We start from the raw sequence: 25,972 nt of genomic DNA, 5'->3' as shown, positions 1-25,972 counted from the left end.
CCATCACCAGGTTAGCAAAGTTTTCAGTCATTATTTCTTCAAATAAGTTCTTGATTCCTTGCCCTTTTTTTTTCCTTCTTGTACCCCTATGATGTGGATGTTGTTACACTTGATGTTGTACTAAAGGTCCCTTAAACTTTCCTTATTTTTTTTCTTTTTTGTTTTTGCTGTTATGCTTAGGTGTTTTCTGTTATCTTGTCCTCCAAATTGCTGATTTGATTGTTTCCTCAAACCTGCTGTTGTTTTCTTCAAGTGTGTTCTTTATTTCAGATATTGTACTCTTTATTCCTGATGTATTAATGGTTTCTGTGTCCTTCTTATGCTTACTTATTTTTGTTTAATGTCTGAGTTCACCTCTGTTTTCCCTCAGTTCCATGAGTATCCTTATAGCCATTGTTTTGAACTCTGTATCTGGTAGCTTGCTTTCCTCCATTTCACTTAGTTGTTGTTGTTGTTGTTTTCTAGAGATTTTTCCTGTTCTTTTACTGGGACATGTTCTTTTGTCTTCCTATTTTAGCTGCCTCTCTCTATTTGCTTCTGTATACTAGGTAGATTTACTATGTCTTCCAATCTTGGTATGGTTTGTTATGGGGTACATTGGTACAACCTCACTGACCACTTCAATTAGGTGTTCCAGGAATGTCCCTGGGAGGGGGTGGGGGTATGTAAGCCCTCTTATTGTAGTTGTGTCTATCCATGGGTACCACTGATCCTCAGGTTGGCTGATTATGAGGATTAACCCCAATCACGAGCTGTTATGTGGGTGCTGACCCAACTAAGTGGAACTGGGTCTGGTGCCTGCTGGAATCTCTCTTTGGATGTGCCTCTTATGAAGTCAATTGGATTGTGCTTTGGTATGGTCTGAAGGCCACCACTGGTAGTGTTGGTTTTGTGGCTTCTTCAGAGGGCTCTAGTGCAGGTTAGCTTCAGACATGGCCTATAACTGGCCTTGGGCAACCTGTCTGGAACCACAGTTCATTGCTTCCTCTGCTGGGCCTGGGTGTATGTGGTAGGGGCTAAGCTGTGTACCAAGGCTGGCTTCCACCAGCTCCAAACCCAGGGTCAGGTCACCAAAAGGCCCAAGGCACACTGAGATCCACATCTGCTCACTAGCTGACTGTTAGGCTCAGTCACTGGAAGAGCTTCTGGCAGTACAGATGTTTTGTGAGAGAGGTTCTCAGTGAGTCACCAGTTAGGGGCAAATGGTGTTCACCAGGTTGATACAGATTAAAAGTTGGTACTAGTGCTGGGTTTGAGGCTGCTCAGTAAAATCTCAGGATATACCAAGGCCAGCCGTCACTCACCTGGGGGATCCACAAGACTTTGATTTGGGGGTTTCAGAGAGTTGTCAACATGAGGACAGCAGAGTTCACCAGGGCAAAACAGACCAATATTTGGCTGTGTGGAGGGAGTGTTTCCACACAGGAATGGATGCTTGATCAGGAACGGGAAAAAGTGGCCTTCCCTCCATCCCAACTCAGTCTCTTCCCCCATGTTTCTGGCATTGAGACTGCCAGACCTCCTTAAAAGCTCCTCAATAAGGGCTGCACTACCAGCCCATCCTGGAGTCCACCAGGAACCTCTCCACTGGGAGTGACCCCTGCAGGTGGGCCTCCAGGAGTCAGCGAGGAGGGGCTATTGCCACTCCCTAGGTGGATGTATGAAGGGGGATGTTTGACCCAGGAATGGTGGTGACTGTGAATGGCAGGGGATTGGGCCCCAGCACACGGATGCTTGCTGCTGCCACTCCAGTCCTCTTTCCGCAGACATGTCACTCAATTTCTCCCTTTATGACTCTGGTTCACTCTGAGCTGCTGTCCCTCTGTTAGAGCCCAGGGTGAGTGCTGTGACGGAGCCCGTGCACTGGCCCTGAAGAGAGCCATACCCCTCCCCCACAGGGAGGGTGGAATCCTCACTGATTTTCACAGCCAGATACTGAGTGGGCTCCTCTCCTGGTTCTAGTGCTCTGGGCAGGCGAGGGAGCCTGGCTTGGGGCTGAGCACCCTTGCTCCTCCAGGGTGGGTTGGATGCACTAAGCTGAGACATCCCTCTGAATCCCCAGCCACTGCAGATGGGTGTGCGTCCAGCCCTTTCCACATCTCTGCCCTTCCTACGGTCTTGCAGGTTCCTATGTAAACCCTTAGTCATAAGGCTTCTGTTTAGGTGGTTTCCAGGTGGTTATTCAGGGTGACTGTTCTGTACTTTAGCCGCTACTCTGATATGGTCCTGGAAGGAGGGAGTAACTTCCACCTATTCACTGGCACACTCTTCTGCCAGAAGTAGGGTTTCTCCTCAAGCTGAACTGGACCTCTGGCTCAGGCTCCAAGTGCAGTTGGAGCCCATGCCTCTCCCATGGAAATCATGGGGTCCACTAGCACCAGCTGGACTTCAGGCCTTGCATTAACACTGATCAGTTCACTGAGTGCATGAGCTAAGTCATTCAAATCCTTAGCCTCAGGTTCCTCTTTTACAAAACCATTTATAACACGTAAACGAGATTCAAAATGGCTTCACACTCCTGAGGTTTTGTTCCAAGTTGCTGCAGAGGCCAAGGATCATAATTCTATGTTATTCTTCTAATGGCAAGTACAGAGAAAGTGCTAAATAAGTACTTCTTGAATGAATGTTGCTCTGGGATCTATGAATCAGGTAGGTGCCTTATTGGCCAAGGAGTTTTGAATCTTGCCTGCCTAAACCTTGAGACTTGACATTAATCTTTTTTGTTGTTGTTGTTCTTGTTAATCCTCACCCAAGGACATTTTTCCATTGATTTTTAGAGAGAATGGAAGGGAGGGAGGGAGTGGGGGAAAGAGAGAAAGAGAAAGAAACATTGATGTGAGACACATCAATTGGTTTCCTCCTGTACACACCCTGACCAGGGCTGAGGATCAAACCTGGAACACAGGTACTGCAACCTAGGTTCGCGCCCTTGGCCAGGAATCAAACCTATGACCCTCCAGTATTCAGGCCAATGCTCTGACCACGGAGCCACATCAGCCAGGACAAAACTTGGCTTTAACCTTTAATTTCTTAAGGCACTGCCCCAAATCTCAGCATTCTCTCTTGTCCCTGCTGGAACCTTCTTTAGCCTCTCTAGGCTAACATGTATGAGGTTCAACAGGGGGCTCAGCAGCTATTCACCTATAATCCACGTTTTCCACCCTCTAGCTCTGGCCTACCTAGGTGATGCAAGTCAGTGCTTAAAGACACTGTTCTACCATTTAACATGTTCCATGCCCGGCTGAAATGAAGAAAGTCATTATCCAAGACTGAATGCCAGTTCAGCACCATCTATGGCTTGAGCCATCCCTGGGTAATTAACAGGTTCTGCCTCTGCTCTAGAGAGATTAAATAATAAATTTTTGAAGGACTGACAATACAAAGCAATTTAGGCTTGGGTGCTAATTAGTGAAGAAACTAAGCATATTTTGCTTCTGGTTTTCTCACCCCTGAATTCCCTCTTCCTGGTGATGAGGATGTCTCTCTACCTCCTGGTGTGTGCGTTGGGGGGGGGGGTCACCTTTCCCAGGGGGGATTTATTTTCTCCTTTCAGGGCACCAAGGAGGGGCATAGTATGCTTCTTGCACTAGTTCTCTTTTTTTTTTAATTAATTTATTTTTGTTACAGATGTTTCTCCTTTTTCCCCAACAGATACACCCCTTTCCCACCAACCCCCGCCCTGTCCCCAGCTTTGTTGTCCATGGCCATTGTTCATGCACACATGCATATAAGTTCTGTGGTTTATCCCCCCTCCACCCTCTGTTCTGGGGATTGTCAGTCTGTACCCCACTTCCACACCTCTGGGGCTACCCCATTCCTCAGACTGTTATGTTCATTATATTCCACAAATAAGTGAGATCAGATGATATTTGTCTTTCTCTGTTTGGCTTGTTTTGGTTAGGATAATACTCTCCAGGTCCCTCCATGTCATCTCAAAGAATAAGAGATCTTTCTTTCTTACTCTTGTTCCTTTTGCTGTGCACCCTTCTTACTCCATAGTACTCCATTGTGTACATGTACCACAGCTTTTTTATCCATTTGTCTACTGATGGACATTTGGGCTGTTTCCAGATATTAACTATTGTAAATAGTGCTGCTATGAACATGGAGGTACATATATTATTTCTGGTTGGTGTTTCAGGCTTCTTAGGGTATATTCCTAGAAGTGGGGTCACTGGGTCAAATGGAAGTTCAATTTTTAATTTTTTGAGGTAACACCATATTGTTTTCCATACTGGCTGCACCAGTCTGCATTCCCACCAGCAGTGTACTAGAGTCCCCTTTTCTCCACACGCTAGCAAGTACTTTTGTTTGTTGATTTATTGATGGTGGCCATTCTGACAGGTGTGAGGTGATACCTCATTGTTGTTTTAATTTGCATCTCTCTGATGATTAGTGATGTTGAGCATTTCTTCATATGTTTCTTAGCCATTTGTATGTCCTGTTTGGAGAGGTGTCTATTTATTTCCTCTGCCCATTTTTTAATTGTGTTTTTGTTGTTGTTGTTGTTGTTGTTGTTGTTGTTTTATCCTCACCCGAGGACATTTTTCTGTATTTTATTCAGATAGAGTGGGAGGGAGAAAGAGAGAGAGAAACATCGATGTGAAAGGGACACATTGAGTGGTGGCCACCCACACAACCCAACCAGGGCTGGGAACAAACTGCAACTGAGGCACGTGCCCTTAGCAGGAACCGAACCTGAGTCACTCCGGACTGCAGGCTGACACTCTAACCGCTAAACCAAACCTGCCAGGGCTTTAATTGGGTTCTTTGTCTTCCTTTAGTTGAGCTGTACGAGCACTCTATATATATTGGAAATTAATCCCTTATCTGATGTATCATTGGCAATGATGTTCTCCCATACAGTGGGTTCCCTTTCCATTTTGGTGGTTGTTCCTTTTGCTGTGCAGAAGCTTTTGAGTTTGATGTAGTCCCATGTGTTCATTTTCTCCTTTGTTTCTGTTGCCTTAGGTGATGTGTCAGTGAAAATTCTGCTGCGTATGATGTCTGAAATTTTGTTGCCTATGTTTTCTTCTAGGATTTTTATGGATTTATGCATCACATTTAAGTCTTTTATCCATTTTGAGTTTATTCTTGTGTATGGTGTAAGTTGATGGTCTAGTTTCATTTTTTTTGCATTTAGCTGTTCACTTTTCCTAACACCATTTATTAAAGAGGCTGTCTTTACTCCACTGTATGCTCTTGCCACCTTTGTCAAATATTAATTGAGCATAGTGTCTTGGGTCCATTTCTGGGTTCTCTCTTCTGTTTCATTGATCTACCTGCCTGTTCCTGTGCCAGTACCAGGCTGTTTTGATTATAGTCGCTTTGTAGTATAATCTGAAATCTGATAATGTAATCCCTCAAACTCTGTTCTTCTTTTTCAAGATTGGTGTGCCTATTTGGGGTATTTTTTGGTTCCATATAAACTTTAGAAGTATTCTTTCTTGTTCTGTGAAGTATGTCATTGGTATTTTGATGGAGATTGCATTGAATCTATAGATTGCTTTGGGTAGTATAGACATTATTTAATGATGTTAATTCTTCCAAACCATAAACAAGCTATGTGCTTCCACTTTTTTATATCTTTCTCTATTTCTTTTTTCAATGTCCTGTAGTTTTCTGCAAATAGGTCCTTTACTTCTTTGGTTAAGTTTATTCCTAGGTATCTTAATTTTTTTTGCCACGATGGTAAATGGGATTGTTTTTTCAGTTTCTCTTTCTGTGAGTTCATCACTGGTGTATAAGAATGCCGTCGAGCCCTGGCCGGTTTGGCTCAGCGGTTAGAGCATCGTCCTGCCGTCCTGAGAGACCCGGGTTCGGTTCCCGCTAAGGGCGCGTACCTCGGTTGCAGTTTGTCCCTGGCCCTGGTCGGTTGTGCGGGTGGCAGCCACTCGATGTGTCCCTTTCACATCGATGTTTCTCTCTCTCTCTCTGTTCCTCTCTCTCCCTCCCACTCTACCTGAACAAAAAATGGAAAAATGTCCTCGGGTGAGGATAAAAAAAAAAAAAAAAAAAAAGAATGCCGTCGATTTCTTGACGTTAATTGTGTACCCTACTACTTTGCCAAATTAATTTTTTAAGTCTAGTAGATTTTTGATGGAGTCTTTGGGGGTTTTCTACATATAGTATCATGTCATCTGTGAATAATGACAGTTTCACTTCCTCCTTTCCAATTTTAATCCCTTTTATTTTTTCTTCCTGTCTGATTGCTGTGGCTAAGACTTCCAGTACTATGTTAAACAGAGTGGCGAAAGTGGGCATCCTTGTCTTGTACCTGTTCTGAAGGGAAATGCTTTTAGTTTTTGCCCATTGAGTATGATGTTGGCTATAGGTCTTTCATATATGGCCTTTATTATGTCAAGATATGATTCCTCTATTCCCACATTGCTGAGTGTTTTTATCAGAAATGGGTGCTGGATTTTGTCCAATGCTTTTTCAGTGTCTATTGATATGATCATATGATTTTTATCTTTCATTTTGTTTATATGGTGTATCATGTTTATTGATTTGCAAATATTGTACCATCCTTGCATCCCTGGGATGAATCCCACTTGGTCATGGTGAATAACTTTTTTGATGTATTGCCGGATTCGATTTGCTAGTATTTTGTTCAGGATTTTGGCATCTATGTTCATCAGGGATATTGGTCTGTAGTTTTCTTCCTTTGTAGTGTCTTTTTCTGGTTTTGGAATTAGAATTATGCTGGACTCATAAAACGAATTTGGAAGCCTTCCTTCTTCTTGAATTTTTTTAAATAGTTTGAAGAGAATGGGTATTAGTTCTTTTTGAATGTTCGGTAAAATTCCCTTGTGAAGCTGTCCGGGCCTGAGCTTTTGTTTGCTGGGAGAGTCTTGATTCCATCTTCAATTTCTTTTGTTGTTATTGGTGTGTTTAAGTTTTCTATCTGTTCCCGGTTCAGTTTTGGGAGACTCTGTGTTTCTAGAAATTTGTCCATTTCGCTTAGATTGTCAAATTTATTGCCATAAAATTGTTCATAATATTTGTTAACAATCCTTTGTATTTCTGTGGTGTCAGTTATCATTTCTCCTCTTTCATTTCTGATTTTGTGCGTTTGGTTCTCTCCCTTTGTTTCTTGGTGAGTCTAGCTAAGAGTCCATCAATCTTGTTTATCTTTTCAAAGAACCAGCTCTTGGTTAAATTGATCCTTTGAATTGTTTTGTTTTTTTTTTTTTTTTTTTTTGGTCTCCATGTCATTTATTTCTGCTCTGATCTTTACTATTTCCTTCCTTCTACTTGCTCTGGGATTTTCTTTTTGTTTGCTTTCTAGTCCTTTAAGTTGTGAGGTTAGATAATCTATTAGAGATTTTTCTTGTTTCTTGAGGTAGGCCTGTAGTGCTATGAACTTCCCTCTCAGAACTGCTTTTGCTGCATCCCATAGAAATTTTTCTTGCACTAGTTGTTTCTTAAGTGACGTTAATTAAAAATAATCAATATGCCAAAGTGGTATATTTTGGGATGGCAATTTTGTTCCCTACACCAACAGATGCTACTAAGCTTCAAGGATTGTTCAAGAATCTGCGGAAACAAATCCTTATTTTAAAGTTCTGAGTGATGAATGACAGAGTTTTGTTTCACAGAAGTCCATCTATTTCTTGGTGAGATCATTACTTCCATGTTCTCTCCTCCAGGGGCCCAGTCTCCATGGAGAGGTTGACCCATGACCCTGAAAGTGGGAGCTCACGCCCTGTGCATGCTCTCCCATGGGCGCTGTGAGGGCCACTCTGAACAGGTGTCTTTGTGTGAAGAAGAAAACTCACTTGAACTTGGAATACATTTTAAGAAGCGTGAGCCCCACAGGACTGAGTCGGTTAGGCCTTTATGCAGAAAGGTTGCTACATTTCAAAATGCATCCTTCACCCTGACCTGCTGAATGGAGCATCACACTTTGCGGCAGTAAGGAGTAGTGAAAGGCACAGGGTAATCTATAATAAGTCATTCTATACATCTCTGAGGGTCCAGGTCTTTTCCCCCCACCCCATCACATAGACACACCTCACCATCAGCAACTCCTAGCCACCCCTGCCCCTCCGGCTCCTAAGTTGACACATCCTTCATGGCTAGTCAGGGTGTTATTGTACCACATGTTTAAAGTGACAACCATGTTGGCAACTCACCCTCTGCCTATGCTTCTGTCTTACATCCTCTTATACCCACTTATCTCTCTCCTTTTCTGGGTGAGACGCATTGACAGTTGGCCCTCCCATATTCCAAGCAGCAAACCCTCAATAAGGAAACCTGAGCCAGAGATAACAAATAAATCCTACCATGAGTCTCACTGATGTGGACAATCATCCAACACTTAACTGTGGTGACAGGTGGAAGAGCAGCGGCTGGCATGGGGATGGTCCTCTGGTTCTACTGGTTTCCGCGTCTCTATCAGAACTGCTTAGAGGAACAACGGGAGAGAGAACATGGCTCTGCTTCTGAGACCCGAATTCACATTTGCCTTTGTGGTTGGAACCAGGACTTGACAGAAGCAGCAGAGGCTGTAGACTGCCCCACATGAACCGGGAATACTCATGGCCACAGAACTGTCCCGGTGCACCTGCCCGCTCGAGTGAAGCGATGCAAGGGCCACGCCAGGTGTTGCTGGTGGCGATTACCAGGAAATTCCATCTTCTTCTTGGTACTTTTGTTTCCCCCAAATTTCTACAGTGAACCCAAATTCCTTTTATAATGAAAAGTGTTATCTGAAAAGGTAAATTAATTCCAAAGCATAAACCCATATACGACTATCAAAGAGGTCACTTGGAGAAGTTGTGTGAAGTAATTAAAATCAGACTGTGGAGCCAGGTTACTTGGGTTCAAATCTCAGTACTAGCTGCTGTGATTCTGGGTACATTTCTTGACCTTCCTGTGCATTAGTTTCCTTATCTATAAATGAGGATAATATCCTCCTTAAAGAATCACTGTGATATTGGTATTATATATAATGTTGAAGGGTTTTCTTGAAGGAGAAGAAGAACAAAAATATAAACAATAAAATGCAATGAAAATATATCTATCAACAATTGAATCTACAAACACAATGAGCAAGCAGAACAGAAACAGACTGCTAGATACAGAGAACTTTTTGTTGTTTGCCAGATGGGTGGAGGCTGGGGGGATGGGTGAAAAAGAAGGAGGAATTAAGAAGTACAAGTTGGTTGTTGGACTGATGAACCTCAAGGGGGAGGAGGGAGGGCGCAATGAGATAAACCAAAGAACTTCTATGCATGCACGCATAACCAATGACACCGACAATAGTGTGGGGAGGGCAGGACAGGGGCGGGATAGGGGAGGAGGGCGTCAATGGGGAAAAAGGGGGACATCTGTAATACAGTCAACAACAAAGTTAAAAAAAAAAGAATCACTGTGAGAATTAAATGAGCTAATATATAGGAAACCGTCAGAACAATGCTTGACATGTAGTAATCACATATTTGCTATGATTACTTATTGACACCTACCTACTACCATTGCTCAAAATGTTTTTGAACCGTCTTTTTGGAAGCATTGTATTCAGGGTCTTGAACACCTCAATGGACAAAACTGCCTTCACTGAAGATGTCTGGGTTTTGAAGTCAGGTGTACTTATGATGTCAAGAGCTTGATGTTCTTGGGTTACTCATGTAGTTCCTAAGAGGAATTCCATAAAACACATGTGCACACACAGGCAGACAGTCCAGCACCATGTGGGGCCTGCGGACTCCCTGGGTAACTAACAGGTTCTGCTCTGCTATAAGAGATCAGAAATGTTTTACTTATGAGACCCATTCATTCAATAGGGTCTCAAGGATTTGTGGACTAACATAGAGCCAAAGGGCATATTTCATAAATAGCTGATTTACACTTAAATTCAAGCCTTTTCCCCTTCCTCAAAGTTGGCTGATATTGAGTTTTAAGTATGAAATGTCACTGTTTTCATACTAATACTCCCAAACACGACCAGTTGTCATTTTGGCATTAAATAGGGTGCGACACTATAATGACATCAGCATGTTAACCTCCCTGTTCTGTGAATCGCTGCAGGTTCAAATTACCCTAGAAATGATCTTAAAAAAATTAACGGCACTGGCATCAAAGCCAGTTAGAACTGAGGGGTAACAGCAGCCACCCATTGCTGGGACCCTCTGCTGCGCTGGCGACTGATCCCCAAGAGAACACGCCGCAGGGCGGACCCCTCCCTGCGCACACACAAGTGAATGAAATGTGTGCTGAGCATTTTCTTCCCAAGATGCAAAGGACTTGGATAACATCCACCTGGGATGACACAAAGCAAAATGGTTTTCCTGTTTCTAATTACCGAATTGTTTACAAAACATTTTCCAATTAAAAAAAAGGCTTTACTAACAAAATAAGCAAACAAAATTGTTACAGACTCATAGACACAGAAAGTGGATTGGTGGTTGCCAGAGGGCATGGGGGTTGGAGGGCTGGGTGAGAAGGTGATGAGATTAAGTACAAATTGGTGGTTACAAAATAGTCGTGAGGGCACAGGGAACAGAGTCAGTGATATTGCAATAAATAGGTGCCAGGTGGAAACTAGACGTATCAGGAGAGCGCTCTGTAAAGTAAACAACGATCTAACCACTATGCTGCACACATGAAGCCAATGCAAAATAATACTGGAAGAAAACTTTAATTCAAAAAAAAAAAAAAAATAATGGCAAATGAGAAATAAGCTTCACCTACCTAGCATTGGTAGAGTATGTTGGGTTCCACATAAATAATTGCAAAGAAAGTATACTGTGTTATGTCCCCAAATGTCTTTTTTCATCTTTCCAGTGGAGTCCTTTAGAAATGTAAGTCAAAAGCCACGACGACACACCGCACGCGGCAGAAGGGCTATCATCAGAGGGTGCGAAGTGCGGGCGCGGGGAGCCGCCGGCTGGACTGCAGACCGGTGCCGCCCCGTGGAGAGCCGCATGCAGCTTCCTCAAAAACCGAGAAACAGACCTACCGTAGGACTCAGCAATTCCACTTCGGGGCATTTATTTGAAGAAAACAAAAACACTGACTAACAAATATGTATGCACCCTATTGTCATTGCAACACTATCCATGGCAGGCAGGACACGGAAACAAGCTAGGTGTCCATGCATAGAACGGAAGAGAAGATGTGTGTCTCTGTGTGTGTGTGTGTGTGTCTCTCTCTCTCTCTCTCTCTCTCTCACACACACACACACACACACACACACACACACAATGGACCGTTACACATCCATAAAAAGAGAATGTAACCTGGCAACCAGCACACGTGGATGGACCTCGAGGGCACTGTGCTGAGTGAAATGAGTCTGATAAGGACAAGCACCTATGGTGTCACTTATGTGTGGACTCCAGAAAATCAAACAGAACAGAACCAGACTCATAGAAACAGATCAAACTGACGGCTGCAGGAGGGCGGGGTGGGCGTGGCTGGAAAAATCAGGGGACAGAGCCAGTCATGCTGTGGTCATTGGCGCTTGGACAGGTGGCTCAGACTGAGTGTGGCGACCACACTGTAAGGGGTATGAATGTAGAAACACTAGATTGCACACCTGACACTAATATTGTATACCAACTACACTTAAATAAAAACTCTAACAGCCCTGGCCGGTTTGGCTCAGCGGTTAGAGCATTGGCCTGCGGTCCTGAGAGACCCAGGTTCGGTTCCCACTAAGGGCACGTACTTCGGTTGCAGTTTGTCCCCGGCCCTGGTTGGTCGTGCGGGTGGCAGCTACTCGATGTGTCCCTTTCCCGTCGATGTTTCTCTCTCTCTCTCTTCCTCTCTCTCCCTCCCACTCTATCTGTACAAAAAATGGAAAAATGTCCTCAGGTAAGGATAAAAAATAAAAAAAAAACTCTAACAAAAGCATCACCTGTGCCCTTGAATTCCCTGAAGAGAGTTCTGCTACGGCAGACCTGCAGAACTGTTCCAGAGGGGTGAAGCAGACTGGAACAGAACACACACCTAAGAATGAAACAATCTAGGGCTGAAGTTCCTCTTCTACTTGTAACACGTGAGATCTTGGAAAGGTTCCTCGCCCTCTCAGGGTTAGGTTTCCTCACCTTTTAAAAGAAAGGTTAATATCTAAATCACAAGATCACTTTTAGAATTAAAAAAAAAATGTCCAGGGAAGTTTGTCACAGCGCCTGGGAAAACAGAGGCTCGATGGGAAGGAGCCGCCGTTCTAGCTGGGGCTCCTTTCTGCTTGGATTCTGTCCGTTGGGCCATCGGGCCGGTGCTAAAGGGCCCCAACCCAGTGTTTGTCGAGTTGCTTTACTTCCAATGAAGGCTTTTTTTTTTTTTTTTTTTTTTGGTGTGTGCCCCTAGCGGGAACCGAACCTGGGTCTCTCTGGTCCGCAGCCTGATGGTCCAACCGCTGAGCCAAACCAGCCAGGGATCCAATAAAGGCTTTCTGATAGTTTAACTATAAAACTTGCTTCTTTTATTACCAAGTGTCTACCTTTAGCAGTCTCTTTGTAATTTTAATTTTAAGCGTTGGGTTGGGGAACCAGATGCTCATAGTTGACAGATGTAGCCAAAATTTGGGGCTACACAGAATTCAGAAACTGTCCTCCAAGAGTTAAAACTTTAAATAATCAACACACAGGAGGGAGAACCACCTCACAGACACAACAGCTCTCACTCCGGGAAGATTTTACTGGGGCCCAGTCTGAATGCTCGCACATTAGCTACAATGTTTCAGTGAGGGGTGAGTGTGCTCCACCCCGAGACACAGAGGAAGAGCCCAAGAGTGGCAGATACGGAAATGCCCAAGCCTCATCCAGGTGACTTTCCCGAAGGGACTTGAAGGAGTAAGACCCCGTTACCAAGACTCCTCGAGTGGAGCAGGGAGCTGTGTGATCAGAGAACTGTGTGGACGCCTTTGTCTGCTGTCGTGGGAGGGTGCTGGGGGCACCATGGAGCAAGCATGTTCCCAGGGTCCCCCAGGAGGCTGAGATGTGACAAAAAGCTTCACTTATGTGACGTGGTAGCCCTCTGTTTGCAAAGCCCCATTTCCTTTACATCGGTCCTGGAGGGGGTGACTCGGGACTTAGCAGGGCTAGAAGCAGAGCCAGTGTCCAAAGCCTCCCTTTGTGGTGGAGTCAAGTCCTGCACAGTAAGTGCCAGGCTGGTTCCAATCTGTCAGTCCATCGTGTGTGGGGTCCACACGGCCGTGAGCCACGTGGGCAACTGCAGGAGGGCGAGAGCCCCGCAGCCAGGACTCCAGTGCCAGCAGCAAGACAGTGAACCCAGAGGGCGAGACTTGTTCGCTCAGGAGTTTAAGTATCAAATCTTCCTGCGCTCCCGGTAGACATACCCGTTCTGGCCAAGGACTTGTTCCCAGGTGTGACTGACAGGTAGGCATCTCCCCACGTGGCCCACACCTTACTGGGTATGCGCCTCACCTGCCCGTCCAGGGCCTCCTGGGGGGACAGACCGGGGTGCTGAGCTGCAGGCTCCCGGCACAGCTCACAGACGGCACTGTCAGCTGGCCTCCCTGCTCCTTTCCTGAGTAACCAGTGACTGAAAGTTTCCAACACTACATTTATTTATTTTTCTTTATTGATTTTAGAGAGAGAAGGGAGAGGGAGAGATAGAAATGTCAATGAGACAGAACACTGATTGGCCGCCTCCTGCATGCCCCTCACTGGGGATCTGGCCCACAACCTGGGCATGAGCCCTGGCTGGGAACTGAACTGGCAATGGCAACCTCTTGGTACATGACTCAGCCACTGAGCCACACCTGCTGGGCTCCAACCCTAAGTTTATATGGAGTGAATTATTCCTGTACTGCAGTGTCAATCATTCATTTGTTCATTCAGTATTTATTGGGCAATCACTATTCTCGCTTGGCCCCTCCCACTTCCTTCCTTCTGCATCCATGCTCACCTTCTCGTTGTGCCTGGCTTCCTGGGCAGATCTCCCCACGGGGCAGATGGCCATGCAGAGATACTGGGCTCCTTCCCGGTGTGAGTTCATCAGTGGGCATCACTATTTCGCTGCATGTTAGTCTCACAAGCTTCGTGAAGAAGCATTTACCCACAAGTGATGAATTCACTTTCGTGTGTTGACAAAAGTTATCTAAGCCTAAAAATATAAGGTCTAGGCTATGACCAGGTAAATTTGCCCAGGTCGTAGGTATTCCCTTGGATCTCTGTGTGCAAAGTGTTGGGTTGGGTGTGTCCTTTCTGACACCGAATGCTGACAGCAGGCAGTGTGGTCCAGTGATCACGGGCAGGACCTGGGCTCGGAGCACCTGGCACCAACGCAGGTTTTCTCGTTACTCTGACTTCCCCGTGCTAAGTTATTTAAACTCTCCGAGCCTCTGCTTCCTCATCTATGAAACAGGATAGTAACGCCCTGTTTCACTCAGACTTGGTATTTACACAAGAGCAGCAAACTCGAAGATTTGTTACATCAAAAATGCCCCCGCCCCCGGCCATGCTTCCCAGCCCTCACTCAGAGGACCCTCTGCCGACCCTCTGCCGATCCGTGCCGCCTTCAGAGACACCGCCCCTGGGGGCCTCCAAACAGGGCTCTGCAGCTGCTGCCTGGCTCACGGCCTCCGCTCTCCTGAGACAGGAACTGCCTTCTGACAACAGTCTCAGAGAGCGTCGTCACAGGCGGGACCCACCCCACCCATCGTCCTTGCTGAATCCCTCCCGACTCCGAGATGGGCCGGCGGAACAGCCCTGCTCCAGGCCTCGTGCTCCGTCTGACACGAACATCCTTCCACACACACGCTGCTCCGCGACGGCACTGGCCACCTTGACTGCGCTCACAAGAACAACTCAGCACACGTGGAGAGATTTCCAAACAGGTGTTTTCCTGACCCAGTTAAATTTTTATTCCGTGAAAAAAAGTTGACATTGAGACAAAAATTATCATGAAATTGTGCAACAATATAGTAAAATCTTCAGCGTAAATCAGTGATTTGGAAATGTCTCAAGGCAACTGAAATCATAAATGCCTATTTTCACCTGGGAGAGAAACAAGTTACAGCATTTCGCTTTAAATAAGAGCAGAGTAGGTCGTTACTTTGCTGCAGGTACTTTTGATTTAAAGTTTCTAACAATTCATAACAAGATTCTTTAGAGAAATGACATGGAACGTGAGAGAACAGTCCCACTCCGGCGGTCACGCGTGCTCCGCCCGGGCCATCGCACAGGGGACGGCGCCCTGCTGAGGGCACCTGGCTGCTCTGCCTCATCCAGGAACCAGGGGCAGAAACATCACGGCCCCGCTCCCTCGAACCCCGTGCAGTGGAGACGCCCGTCAGAGAACACGTGTGTTGTCCTCGTGCCCAGTATGGACCTCTTGCTACCTGTTCCATATCTGCCTTGCATAGGAAGTATTCTATGTAAACTAAATGCACTTTATTACTCAAACACAGTACCTGAAAGGCAGTACACATGCCCAACACAAGTAAAGATTCTGCACAGTTTGGAATCAATTCCTAAAACCAGTGTGGAGGGAACATTCAGTTGGCTTATGTGACCCTGGATCTGTCTCTAAAGGACCTCCCAACTCTCTGCAGAAGGAAGAAAAAAATCTTCTCAGAGACTCACCATGACCCCTTCATGGGAAAGTGATCAGCCAAACCTGGTGGGGTGAGGTTTCCGCCCTACAAAAGTGCTGGGAACACGATCTTGCCCGATGGGGTGACTGCTGGGTGAGTGTCGGAAGGCAAGATTCTCCGCACAGAAGTGGCTGGTCACCTGTACAGGCCTCACCGGACCATCCCTCTCCCGAGCTCCCCCCAGGTGAAGTACAGCTCAGTCTGGTGGAGCACGCAGGATGGGCAGGAGACAACACACAGCTATGTCCCACACCCGCCACCACACACCCGAGTGGCCCCACCAGAGATGGAGCCCAGGAACCCATCTTCCCGAAGTCGGATCTGTGCACCAGCCGCCCAGTATCATCTCCTCAGCAACGACTCCCCAGCTTGCCCGGGCAGCCCGCAGGTCCTGGAGCTTCTCACACGTCTGGAAACACCCGCAGAGGTGGGGCTTCTCCCTGGAAGCTTCTAGAGAACCCTCCTGTCTGCCACTCTGTCCGCATGAACCCAAGTCTCCAAAGGCTCAAGGGCACTCATTCACAAAGGGGCAAAATCAGCTTCCAGGGGAAATGTGCACACAGTCACCCTGCCTGCCCAGTTCCCGTGGTGCGTTCTGGGTCACACGGACGGGCACTTCCAGGCTCTGGAGAGAATAAACCTAGTCCCTGGACAGTGTGCACATCTCCAACAAGGTTACAAAGGCCCCTTCTTCACAAACGATCAGGGGCTCCCACAGGTCTCCGAGAAGGTGACCCTCAGGTCCCTGTCAAAGACTGCAGTCCCTGTCTTCATCCCTGGTGCCACTCCAACCTCTGGCCTCTTGCAAACAGCATCCATACACCAAACCCCGAAAGCTATGCCGAGGGAAGAAAGAGTGCATGCTTCGAAACTTCATAAAAATATATAATTGACACACAGCCGCATCACTCTCGCTTAGTCTTCAGGAACTCAGCTCCCCTCTTCCGTGAGCGTCGAGCCCTGAAGGCTGCTTTTCCCTAAGCAGCGCAGCGCCGTCTTCCAAGGAGAGGTGGCGGCCAGTCCCAGTGCTGTGTACGAAGCCCTGGGAAGCACTGGGAACTACAACTGGACATGGAGCTGTCTCAGGTTGCCAACTGGAGACACAGGATAGAAAGCCTTGCCTACAGAACAACTGAAAATAAAGTTCCAGAGCCTTTCAGATCAGCTTTTACAATGTCACCAGAAAGCTGGCAGAAAAAGCAAAGAGGAAATATACTTCCTCGTGGTCCAACGAAATGATGCATGCACCCCACCAGACTGGTGGTCTTTCAGCTTACTGAACGTGGGGGGTGACAAGGCTCTGACTAACTCCAAGGTAAGGTAAGACAAAGACAAAGACACTCCAGTCTTAGAAAAACAACACAGGAGAGAGAGAAGTGACGCTGGAGGGAGGCTCATCATCACCACCCCTGGTCACCCACACGACATACTGGCCGTCTGCAGTCAGAAATGTGTCTACGCAGTGGGCAAACGCAGGTTTACAACTGTGAGTATGCAAAAGAGAGTTGATTCTTGTATTACTATTTATTAATTATTGTATTGTTTTCCACATAAACTGTAAACCGACTTTTGCTCCACCCTGTATTTAAACTGAAATGTAACTGGCTCTTTGTTTTCAAACAACCCCTAGGTGGAATGAATGTATACAAAACCCAACGACTCGCACAGAGACCTGGGAAGGCAAAGCACTGCATCTACGAGGAGACTGAGAGCAGGAAGCTGGGGTGGAAAGGACACATTCCAAAGCAGGGGTCTGGACCACCCCTGAGCTCACTGCTTCTCGGTGAACAGCCGGGCCATGAGGGGCTGCAGCGGGTCACAGCGATGCTCGGCCCCGGAGCCGGCACGACGCTCCATCTGCAGGTGGGCATCAGTCCACAGTGGATGCCACACACCTACCTACCAGCTTATTTTGTGGAGAGTGGCGTTGCTGCTACTGTGAACTGGACTGAATGATCTCAAATGCATAAACCTCCTTCATCGCTGTAAGAGTGAAGAGCACTTTCCCTTTAAATGGGCAGAGACGTGGGCAAGGAAGGTGGAAGAAAATAAAAACAGAGAAGGCACCGACCCAATTCAAAATGCCTGCACATGTCAGCATGAATGGTGAAGGACAAGTGGTTACCTGAACACAAACACAAAACTTCACATCTGAGATTCTGCAGTGGTAAGGAAAAACAAAACTGGAAATGTAGGCACTACATTTGCCGATGTATCTACCATGGCACAGATCTGAACTCTCTCCCACAACGGAGACACTTTCTGCAGGGACAATGACACCGTGCATACAAAGTAGCAGTATCCTCTGCACTGTGTATACAAAGTAGCGACACCATGCACACAAAGTAGCGATATCCTCTGCACTGTGTATACAAAGTAGCGATATCCTCTGCACTGTGTATACAAAGTAGCGACACCGTGCACACAAAGTAGCGATATCCTCTGCACTGTGTATACAAAGAAGCGGTATCCTCGTGGCTCCGAAAGCCCGTCTTGCACAGAGGCAGACACAAGATTCCGTCAATTCCATGAGGGGAAGCAGCTGCTTTCAGGGCTTCTGGAGCTGCAGGTCCATGAACTGCAGTGGAGCGAGGCCTCACAGCCCTCGCCTGCCAAACACCATCACGTGGCACGTGGTAGTAAACACGGCGCGCTTCCAGAGGGCCACAAGCCGCTCGTGCTCCCCGCCCCTCGCACTGTGGGCTTGGAACATGTGCGGCATCAGATGACCTGAGGCCGTGCCTCATACAGAATCCCAATAAATTAACAAAAGAACATATGAGAACCTTCCCCACCAAACACTTTCACAGACATGAAACCCAAACAAAATTTAAAATGTGCAGCATACATTCCAGAGGAGGGATTCTACCCACCACACTATCTTGAAGTTTTTATTAAATACATTTCTGTGTCTTAGAAAAATAAAAAGAATGGTCAATTTATCAAACCAAAATTATCTCACCGACTTGGAAGCACGTCCAGCAAGCACAGCCCTGTCAGACTACATTACTATCAAATAGAAGCAATCTGGTGACTGAAGTCGACCTGGTTTGAAATTCACAGTTGATTACTACAAAGTCTATTCATTCTTTTCTTTCTTTTTCTTTTTTTTTTTTGTTTTGTTTTTGGCCCATATAAAAATAACATATTGCAACTCAAAGTGCATCTTTTAAAATAAACCATCAACTATCTTTATCAAATAAAATATTTACACCATTTGGTTTCTAGTGAGACAAGAAGCTGTCAGGCGATCACCATGGGGACGTCGTCGGAAAATCCAGTTATCATTGGAGTGTCTTCATCGTCCTCTCCTAAAAGCAGAAGAGACAGTGCTCAGTGAGGTCCGGTGCACGGCGTCCGGCCCCCTCCCACCACGGTGCCCTTCTCCTCAATGCCCACAAGCCCTGGCGGGCACAGCAGTCAGTGCTGAAACCCAGCCCCGCTTTGCTCTGATACCCGAGTCACCTTCTCCGATTCAACAGGAGGCCAGGCTCATTTTAATAATAGCTTGAACTTAACCAAGTAAGTAAATTTGATCTTTTAGGAAGGAGAATCTTACTACCTACTTAGAAGTCCATGGGTGTTTTACATGCCCCAAATTGAGTGACCCACATCCTATGTTGGCACAGTGAACTAACTGTTTGTTTTCTCCTTTGCAGCCACAATGTTCTACGGAAAAGGAGCTCAGAGAGGTTCGTGTGTTCTGAGGACAGCCTCCCAGCCTAACGGCTGTGCCCTCCTGGCCTTCAGTGATCACGCCTGCATGGCACCACAATGCAATGGCTCCTTCCGCCCCAGGCACAGAAGCAAGAACACACTCCATTCATGCAAGACAGACCAAGAACTTCTAATAAACAGACCAAGAACTTCTAATAAAGCAAGAAAAGAACTGAGAAGCAAACAGCTAATATGAAAGGGTCGGTGAATGGGAATATACAAATATCTTTACAAACAAAAAAATCAGAATTAGTTTACAGAAAAAAAAAATGACTAGGCAAACTCACCTTCAGCAATCTGAGTGTGGAGAAGCCGAAGTTTGGGGCAGGGTCCCACACACACCCACGCTTTGTATAAAATGGTCTACTAGCTCAGAGAGTGTTTGTGACGTGGGCGTGCAGATGTTTATAAAAGGGACATTGCCTTCTCTTCCCCCATCTCTGCGTCATCAACATGAACAGAAGAAGGACCAGTGAGGCTGCATAACCACCAGAAAGGAAACCGCAGGATGGAAAGAGTGTCTTTGGACAGAAGCTGTTGCGACAGCGTGGGTTTTGTCCCGGCTGGGCTGTCCAGAGACACCGGACCTCCAGGTCTCAGAACGATGAGAGGAGTCAGACGTTTCTGAGAACCTGCCAATACTTTGGGAGAACTCAAAGCCCAGGGCCAAGCTACCTGCCTATACAAGGCAAGCTCCCAGCTGTGCTCCCACAAAACCGCACGCTGTCTCGGGCCGGACCACACGACTGAAGAGAACACACATACTTTCACTCGGGAACAAATTCAAAGCAAAGGACTCTGACTGGTTAACCCAACAAGGCGGGATTGTTGGTTAATGTATAACCCCTCCAGAGTCAAAAGAAGGGCTTAATGTAGGTACTTCCTCACCAAGGCCCTGGCTCTGTGGGGTCCTGGCAGGGAGAACATACCCAGGTCATCCCCCGAGGAGAAGATGGCCGCGCCCAGCCTGGAGCTGTAGTGGCTGTTGGCGAAGGCGGTGAAGCTGTTCTGCAGCCTCCGATGCTTTGTATACAGCACAGCGAAGCCGGCCCCCAGGCCCAGAAGTATCAGGAACAAGACGGGCACCACCACGGCAGCCACGTCGGTAGGTCTGGCAGCTTGCAGAGCTGATGCATCCTCACCTGCCAAGGGAAGACGCCAGCCCGTGAGCCCCAGAGTGACGGCAAGGAAAGGACCAAGCAGCTCCTGAGCACCCCAACCCCTAAACACCTGGAAGTCTGCAGCGCCCACCCAGCCGCCTACCTGCTGCGCGTGTTCCTCATGTGATGGCCAGATGTTCCCGGATGCTGGCCCTGAGCAGACAGACCACAGGCCTTGTGTGTGCAACTGTGGTGATTCTATCAGACTCCCAGCCACTGCCTTGTTGCTTACTCTTGGAAGGGAGACCTTTGTTGGGGCATCAACACTGATTTAATTAGCATCACTACTTACAGCCACTAGCTTACCTTACAGAGGAGAAGATGAAATCAGACCACAAACTACTGAGGAAGCAATCGCTTCCCCTCCTTAGCCCCAGGGTCCCTGCACTGCCACCGCTGAAGCTCACAGGGTCTCACGAGGTTGCTTACTCAGATAAAACAGGGCAGGAGGACCTTGCCACGTACATTTCACACGTTTCAAAACCTCTTTGCAAAGCCATTTAACTGTCTAAAACCTAACACTGATGCCTGCCCCCACCACTGTCTAAAACCAGTGCTAGCTTTAGGATCATCAACAGGGCTGTAGGACAGCAATTCTCAACCGGGGTGCTGCACAGATTTCTAAGCATGTAACACCTGACTATTCACTTGAATAGTCAGGTGCACTGACCACTTTTCCCCTGGACTGTCAAATAAAAATATGACAGCTGCCAACACAACAGCTATCTGGTGTGCATGAATCAAAATAATACCTGTTTTTTTGTTTTGTTTTTTGAGATCAGCAAAAAATATAACATTTTTTGGTGTGCCACAGAATTTCAGCAATTAGCTTATGAGTGCCATGCAATGAAACAGGCAGAAAGTCAGTCTCAGGAAAGCCATCCCCGTGTCAGGTTAGGGCCAGTCTTTCTGAGGGGAGATTTTCACGTCAAGAATGCTGGGGAAAGCCTGAGCCAAGCTGGCAAAGGGAACCTGGGGGCCGAGGAAGCAAAGGAGACGCTCTAGGCCTGGAAGGCGTGGCCGTCGGCTCGAGGCTCTGCAAGGACCACACTGACGGCCTCACCGGCCCAGCCTCGGGACGGAGCTGCGGGTCCACGGGACTCTCGCCATGGGACTCTGAGGGATGGGCACAGGGCCTTTCCCGTGAGCTGAGTCTCACAACTCAATATTGGCATCTTCAATTTCTTTCATTAAGGACTTAGTTCAAAAAATACTTATTTCATGTTTCTCAAGCTAATCCTGCCTGCGCAGTGGTAAGCTAGGGGATGCTCCTGGCAGAAGCAGTTGCTGGTTGGTTTACGTAAAAGGCTCAATTCAAGAAACAGTTCGAAAGAGCTTTGTTGTTAGTTTTCTTGAGAACATTTTCAGAACATAAATTACGTCTTGATTTCCATAGAAACAACGGATGCAAGGTTTCCTTCCTTTAGATAGTACCATGGGTAACATTCGGCTAGAATAAACCCAGGGACACAAGGTACAAAGAATAATTACTGCACTAGAATACTCCCTAAGACACAGGGCACCCAGGATAAGTACTCCACCAGAACACACCGTGGACACAGGGTACCCAGGATAAGTACTCCACCAGAACACACCGTGGACACAGGGTACCCAGGATAAGTACTCCACCAGAACACACCGTGGACACAGGGTACCCAGGATAAGTACTCCACCAGAACACACCCTGGACACAGGGTACCCAGGATAAGTACTCCACCAGAACACACCGTGGACACAGGGTACCCAGGATAAGTACTCCACCAGAACAGACCGTGGACACAGGGCACCAGGATAAGTACTCCACCAGAACACACCGTGGACACAGGGTACCCAGGATAAGTACTCCACCAGAACACACACTGGACACAGGGCACCAAGGATAAGTACTCCTCCAAAACGCACCCTGGGCACAGGGCACCAGGATAAGTACTCCTCCAGAACACACTTTGGACACAGGACACCCAGGATAAGTACTCCTCCAGAACACACCCTGGACACAGGGCACCAGGATAAGTACTCCTCCAGAACACATACTGGACACAGGGCACCAGGATAAGTACTCCTCCAGAACGCACCCTGGACACTGGCACCCAGGATTTGTACTCCACCAGAAGACACCCTGGGCACAGGACACCCAGGATAAGTACTCCTCCAGAACATACCCTGGGCACAGGGCACCCAGGATAAGTACTCCTCCAGAACACACCCTGGGCACAGGGCACCCAGAATAAGTAGTCCTCTAGAACACACCCTGGGCACAGGGCACCAGGATAAATACTCCTCCAGAACACACCCTGGATACACGGCACCAGGATAAGTACTCCTCCAGAACACACCCTGGACACAGGGCACCCAGGATAAGTACTCCTCCAGCACACACCCTGGGCACAGGGCACCACGATAAGTACTCCTCCAGAACACACCCTGGGCACAGGGCACCCAGAATAAGTACTCCTCCAGAACACACCCTGGACACAGGGCACCAGGATAAGTACTCCTCCAGAACACACCCTGGGCACAGGGCACCCAGGATAAGTACTCCTCCAGAACACACCCTGGGCACAGGGCACCCAGAATAAGTACTCCTCCAGAACACACCCTGGGCACAGGGCACCAGGATAAGTACTCCTCCAGAACACACCCTGGGCACAGGGCACCCAGGATAAGTACTCCTCCAGAACACACCCTGGGCACAGGGCACCCAGGATAAGTACTCCTCCAGAACACACCCTGGGCACAGGGCACCCAGAATAAGTACTCCTCCAGAACACACCCTGGGCACAGGGCACCAGGATAAGTACTCCTCCAGAACACACCCTGGACACAGGGCACCCAGGATGAGTACTCCTCCAGCACACACCCTGGGCACAGGGCACCCAAGATAAGTACTCCTCCAGCACACACCCTGGGCACAGGGCACCCAGGATAAGTACTCCTCCAGAACACACCCTGGACACAGGACACCCAGGATTTGTACTCCTCCAGAACACACCCTGGACACAGGGCACCAGGATAAGTACTCCTCCAGAACACACCCTGGACACTGGCACCCAGGATAAGTACTCCTCCAGAACACACCCTGGGCACAGGGCACCCAGAATAAGTACTCCTCCAGAACACACCCTGGGCACAGGGCACCAGGATAAGTACTCCTCCAGAACACACCCTGGGCACAGGGCACCCAGGATAAGTACTCCTCCAGAACACACCCTGGGCACAGGGCACCAGGATAAGTACTCCTCCAGAACACACCCTGGGCACAGGGCACCCAGAATAAGTACTCCTCCAGAACACACCCTGGACACAGGGCACCAGGATAAGTACTCCTCCAGAACACACCCTGGGCACAGGGCACCCAGGATAAGTACTCCTCCAGAACACACCCTGGACACAGGGCACCAGGATAAGTACTCCTCCAGAACACACCCTGGACACAGGGCACCAGGATAAGTACTCCTCCAGAACACACCCTGGGCACAGGGCACCCAGGATAAGTACTCCTCCAGAACACACCCTGGGCACAGGGCACCAGGATAAGTACTCCTCCAGAACACACCCTGGGCACAGGGCACCCAGAATAAGTACTCCTCCAGAACACACCCTGGACACAGGGCACCAGGATAAGTACTCCTCCAGAACACACCCTGGGCACAGGGCACCCAGGATAAGTACTCCTCCAGAACACACCCTGGGCACAGGGCACCCAGAATAAGTACTCCTCCAGAACACACCCTGGGCACAGGGCACCAGGATAAGTACTCCTCCAGAACACACCCTGGGCACAGGGCACCCAGGATAAGTACTCCTCCAGAACACACCCTGGGCACAGGGCACCAGGATAAGTACTCCTCCAGAACACACCCTGGGCACAGGGCACCCAGAATAAGTACTCCTCCAGAACACACCCTGGGCACAGGGCACCCAGGATAAGTACTCCTCCAGAACACACCCTGGGCACAGGGCACCAGGATAAGTACTCCTCCAGAACACACCCTGGGCACAGGGCACCCAGAATAAGTACTCCTCCAGAACACACCCTGGACACAGGGCACCAGGATAAGTACTCCTCCAGAACACACCCTGGGCACAGGGCACCCAGGATAAGTACTCCTCCAGAACACACCCTGGGCACAGGGCACCCAGAATAAGTACTCCTCCAGAACACACCCTGGGCACAGGGCACCAGGATAAGTACTCCTCCAGAACACACCCTGGGCACAGGGCACCCAGGATAAGTACTCCTCCAGAAACACACCCTGGGCACAGGGCACCCAGAATAAGTACTCCTCCAGAACACACCCTGGGCACAGGGCACCAGGATAAGTACTCCTCCAGAACACACCCTGGGCACAGGGCACCAGGATAAGTACTCCTCCAGAACACACCCTGGGCACAGGGCACCCAGAATAAGTACTCCTCCAGAACACACCCTGGGCACAGGGCACCAGGATAAGTACTCCTCCAGAACACACCCTGGACACAGGGCACCCAGGATAAGTACTCCTCCAGAACACACCCTGGACACAGGGCACCAGGATAAGTACTCCTCCAGAACACACCCTGGACACAGGGCACCAGGATAAGTACTCCTCCAGAACACACCCTGGGCACAGGGCACCCAGGATAAGTACTCCTCCAGAACACACCCTGGGCACAGGGCACCCAGAATAAGTACTCCTCCAGAACACACCCTGGGCACAGGGCACCAGGATAAGTACTCCTCCAGAACACACCCTGGGTACAGGGCACCCAGGATAAGTACTCCTCCAGCACACACCCTGGGCACAGGGCACCAGGATAAGTACTCCTCCAGAACACACCCTGGGCACAGGGCACCCAGGATAAGTACTCCTCCAGCACACACCCTGGGCACAGGGCACCCAGAATAAGTACTCCTCCAGAACACACCCTGGGCACAGGGCACCCAGAATAAGTACTCCTCCAGACACACCCTGGGCACAGGGCACCAGGATAAGTACTCCTCCAGAACACACCCTGGGCACAGGGCACCCAGAATAAGTACTCCTCCAGAACACACCCTGGACACAGGGCACCAGGATAAGTACTCCTCCAGAACACACCCTGGGCACAGGGCACCCAGGATAAGTACTCCTCCAGAACACACCCTGGACACAGGGCACCAGGATAAGTACTCCTCCAGAACACACCCTGGACACAGGGCACCAGGATAAGTACTCCTCCAGAACACACCCTGGGCACAGGGCACCCAGGATAAGTACTCCTCCAGAACACACCCTGGGCACAGGGCACCCAGAATAAGTACTCCTCCAGAACACACCCTGGGCACAGGGCACCAGGATAAGTACTCCTCCAGAACACACCCTGGGTACAGGGCACCCAGGATAAGTACTCCTCCAGCACACACCCTGGGCACAGGGCACCAGGATAAGTACTCCTCCAGAACACACCCTGGGCACAGGGCACCCAGGATAAGTACTCCTCCAGCACACACCCTGGGCACAGGGCACCAGGATAAGTACTCCTCCAGAACACACCCTGG

General features: G+C 48.3%; 1 protein-coding gene across 2 annotated transcripts in view; it reads right to left on the bottom strand.

Moving 5' to 3' along the window:
• Positions 1-14,663: 14,663 nt before the first annotated feature.
• SORL1 (sortilin related receptor 1) overlaps positions 14,664-25,972 on the bottom strand; it is a 183,212-nt gene continuing 171,903 nt past the window's right edge. For both annotated transcript variants that reach the window (XM_036277033.1, XM_036277034.1), the window contains exons 47-48: positions 20,221-20,433; positions 14,664-18,885 (exon numbers count right to left, since the gene is read on the bottom strand). In XM_036277033.1, the coding sequence (XP_036132926.1) occupies positions 18,818-18,885; positions 20,221-20,433 (281 nt within the window). In that variant the 3' untranslated portion in view covers positions 14,664-18,817. The remainder of the gene's footprint in view (positions 18,886-20,220; positions 20,434-25,972) is intronic.

This window comes from Molossus molossus, unplaced genomic scaffold (genome assembly GCF_014108415.1).
Source record: "Molossus molossus isolate mMolMol1 unplaced genomic scaffold, mMolMol1.p scaffold_m16_p_22, whole genome shotgun sequence".
NCBI lineage: Eukaryota > Metazoa > Chordata > Mammalia > Chiroptera > Molossidae > Molossus > Molossus molossus.
Note: the sequence above shows the minus strand (reverse complement) of the source record. Positions and strands in the feature narration are given on the sequence as shown.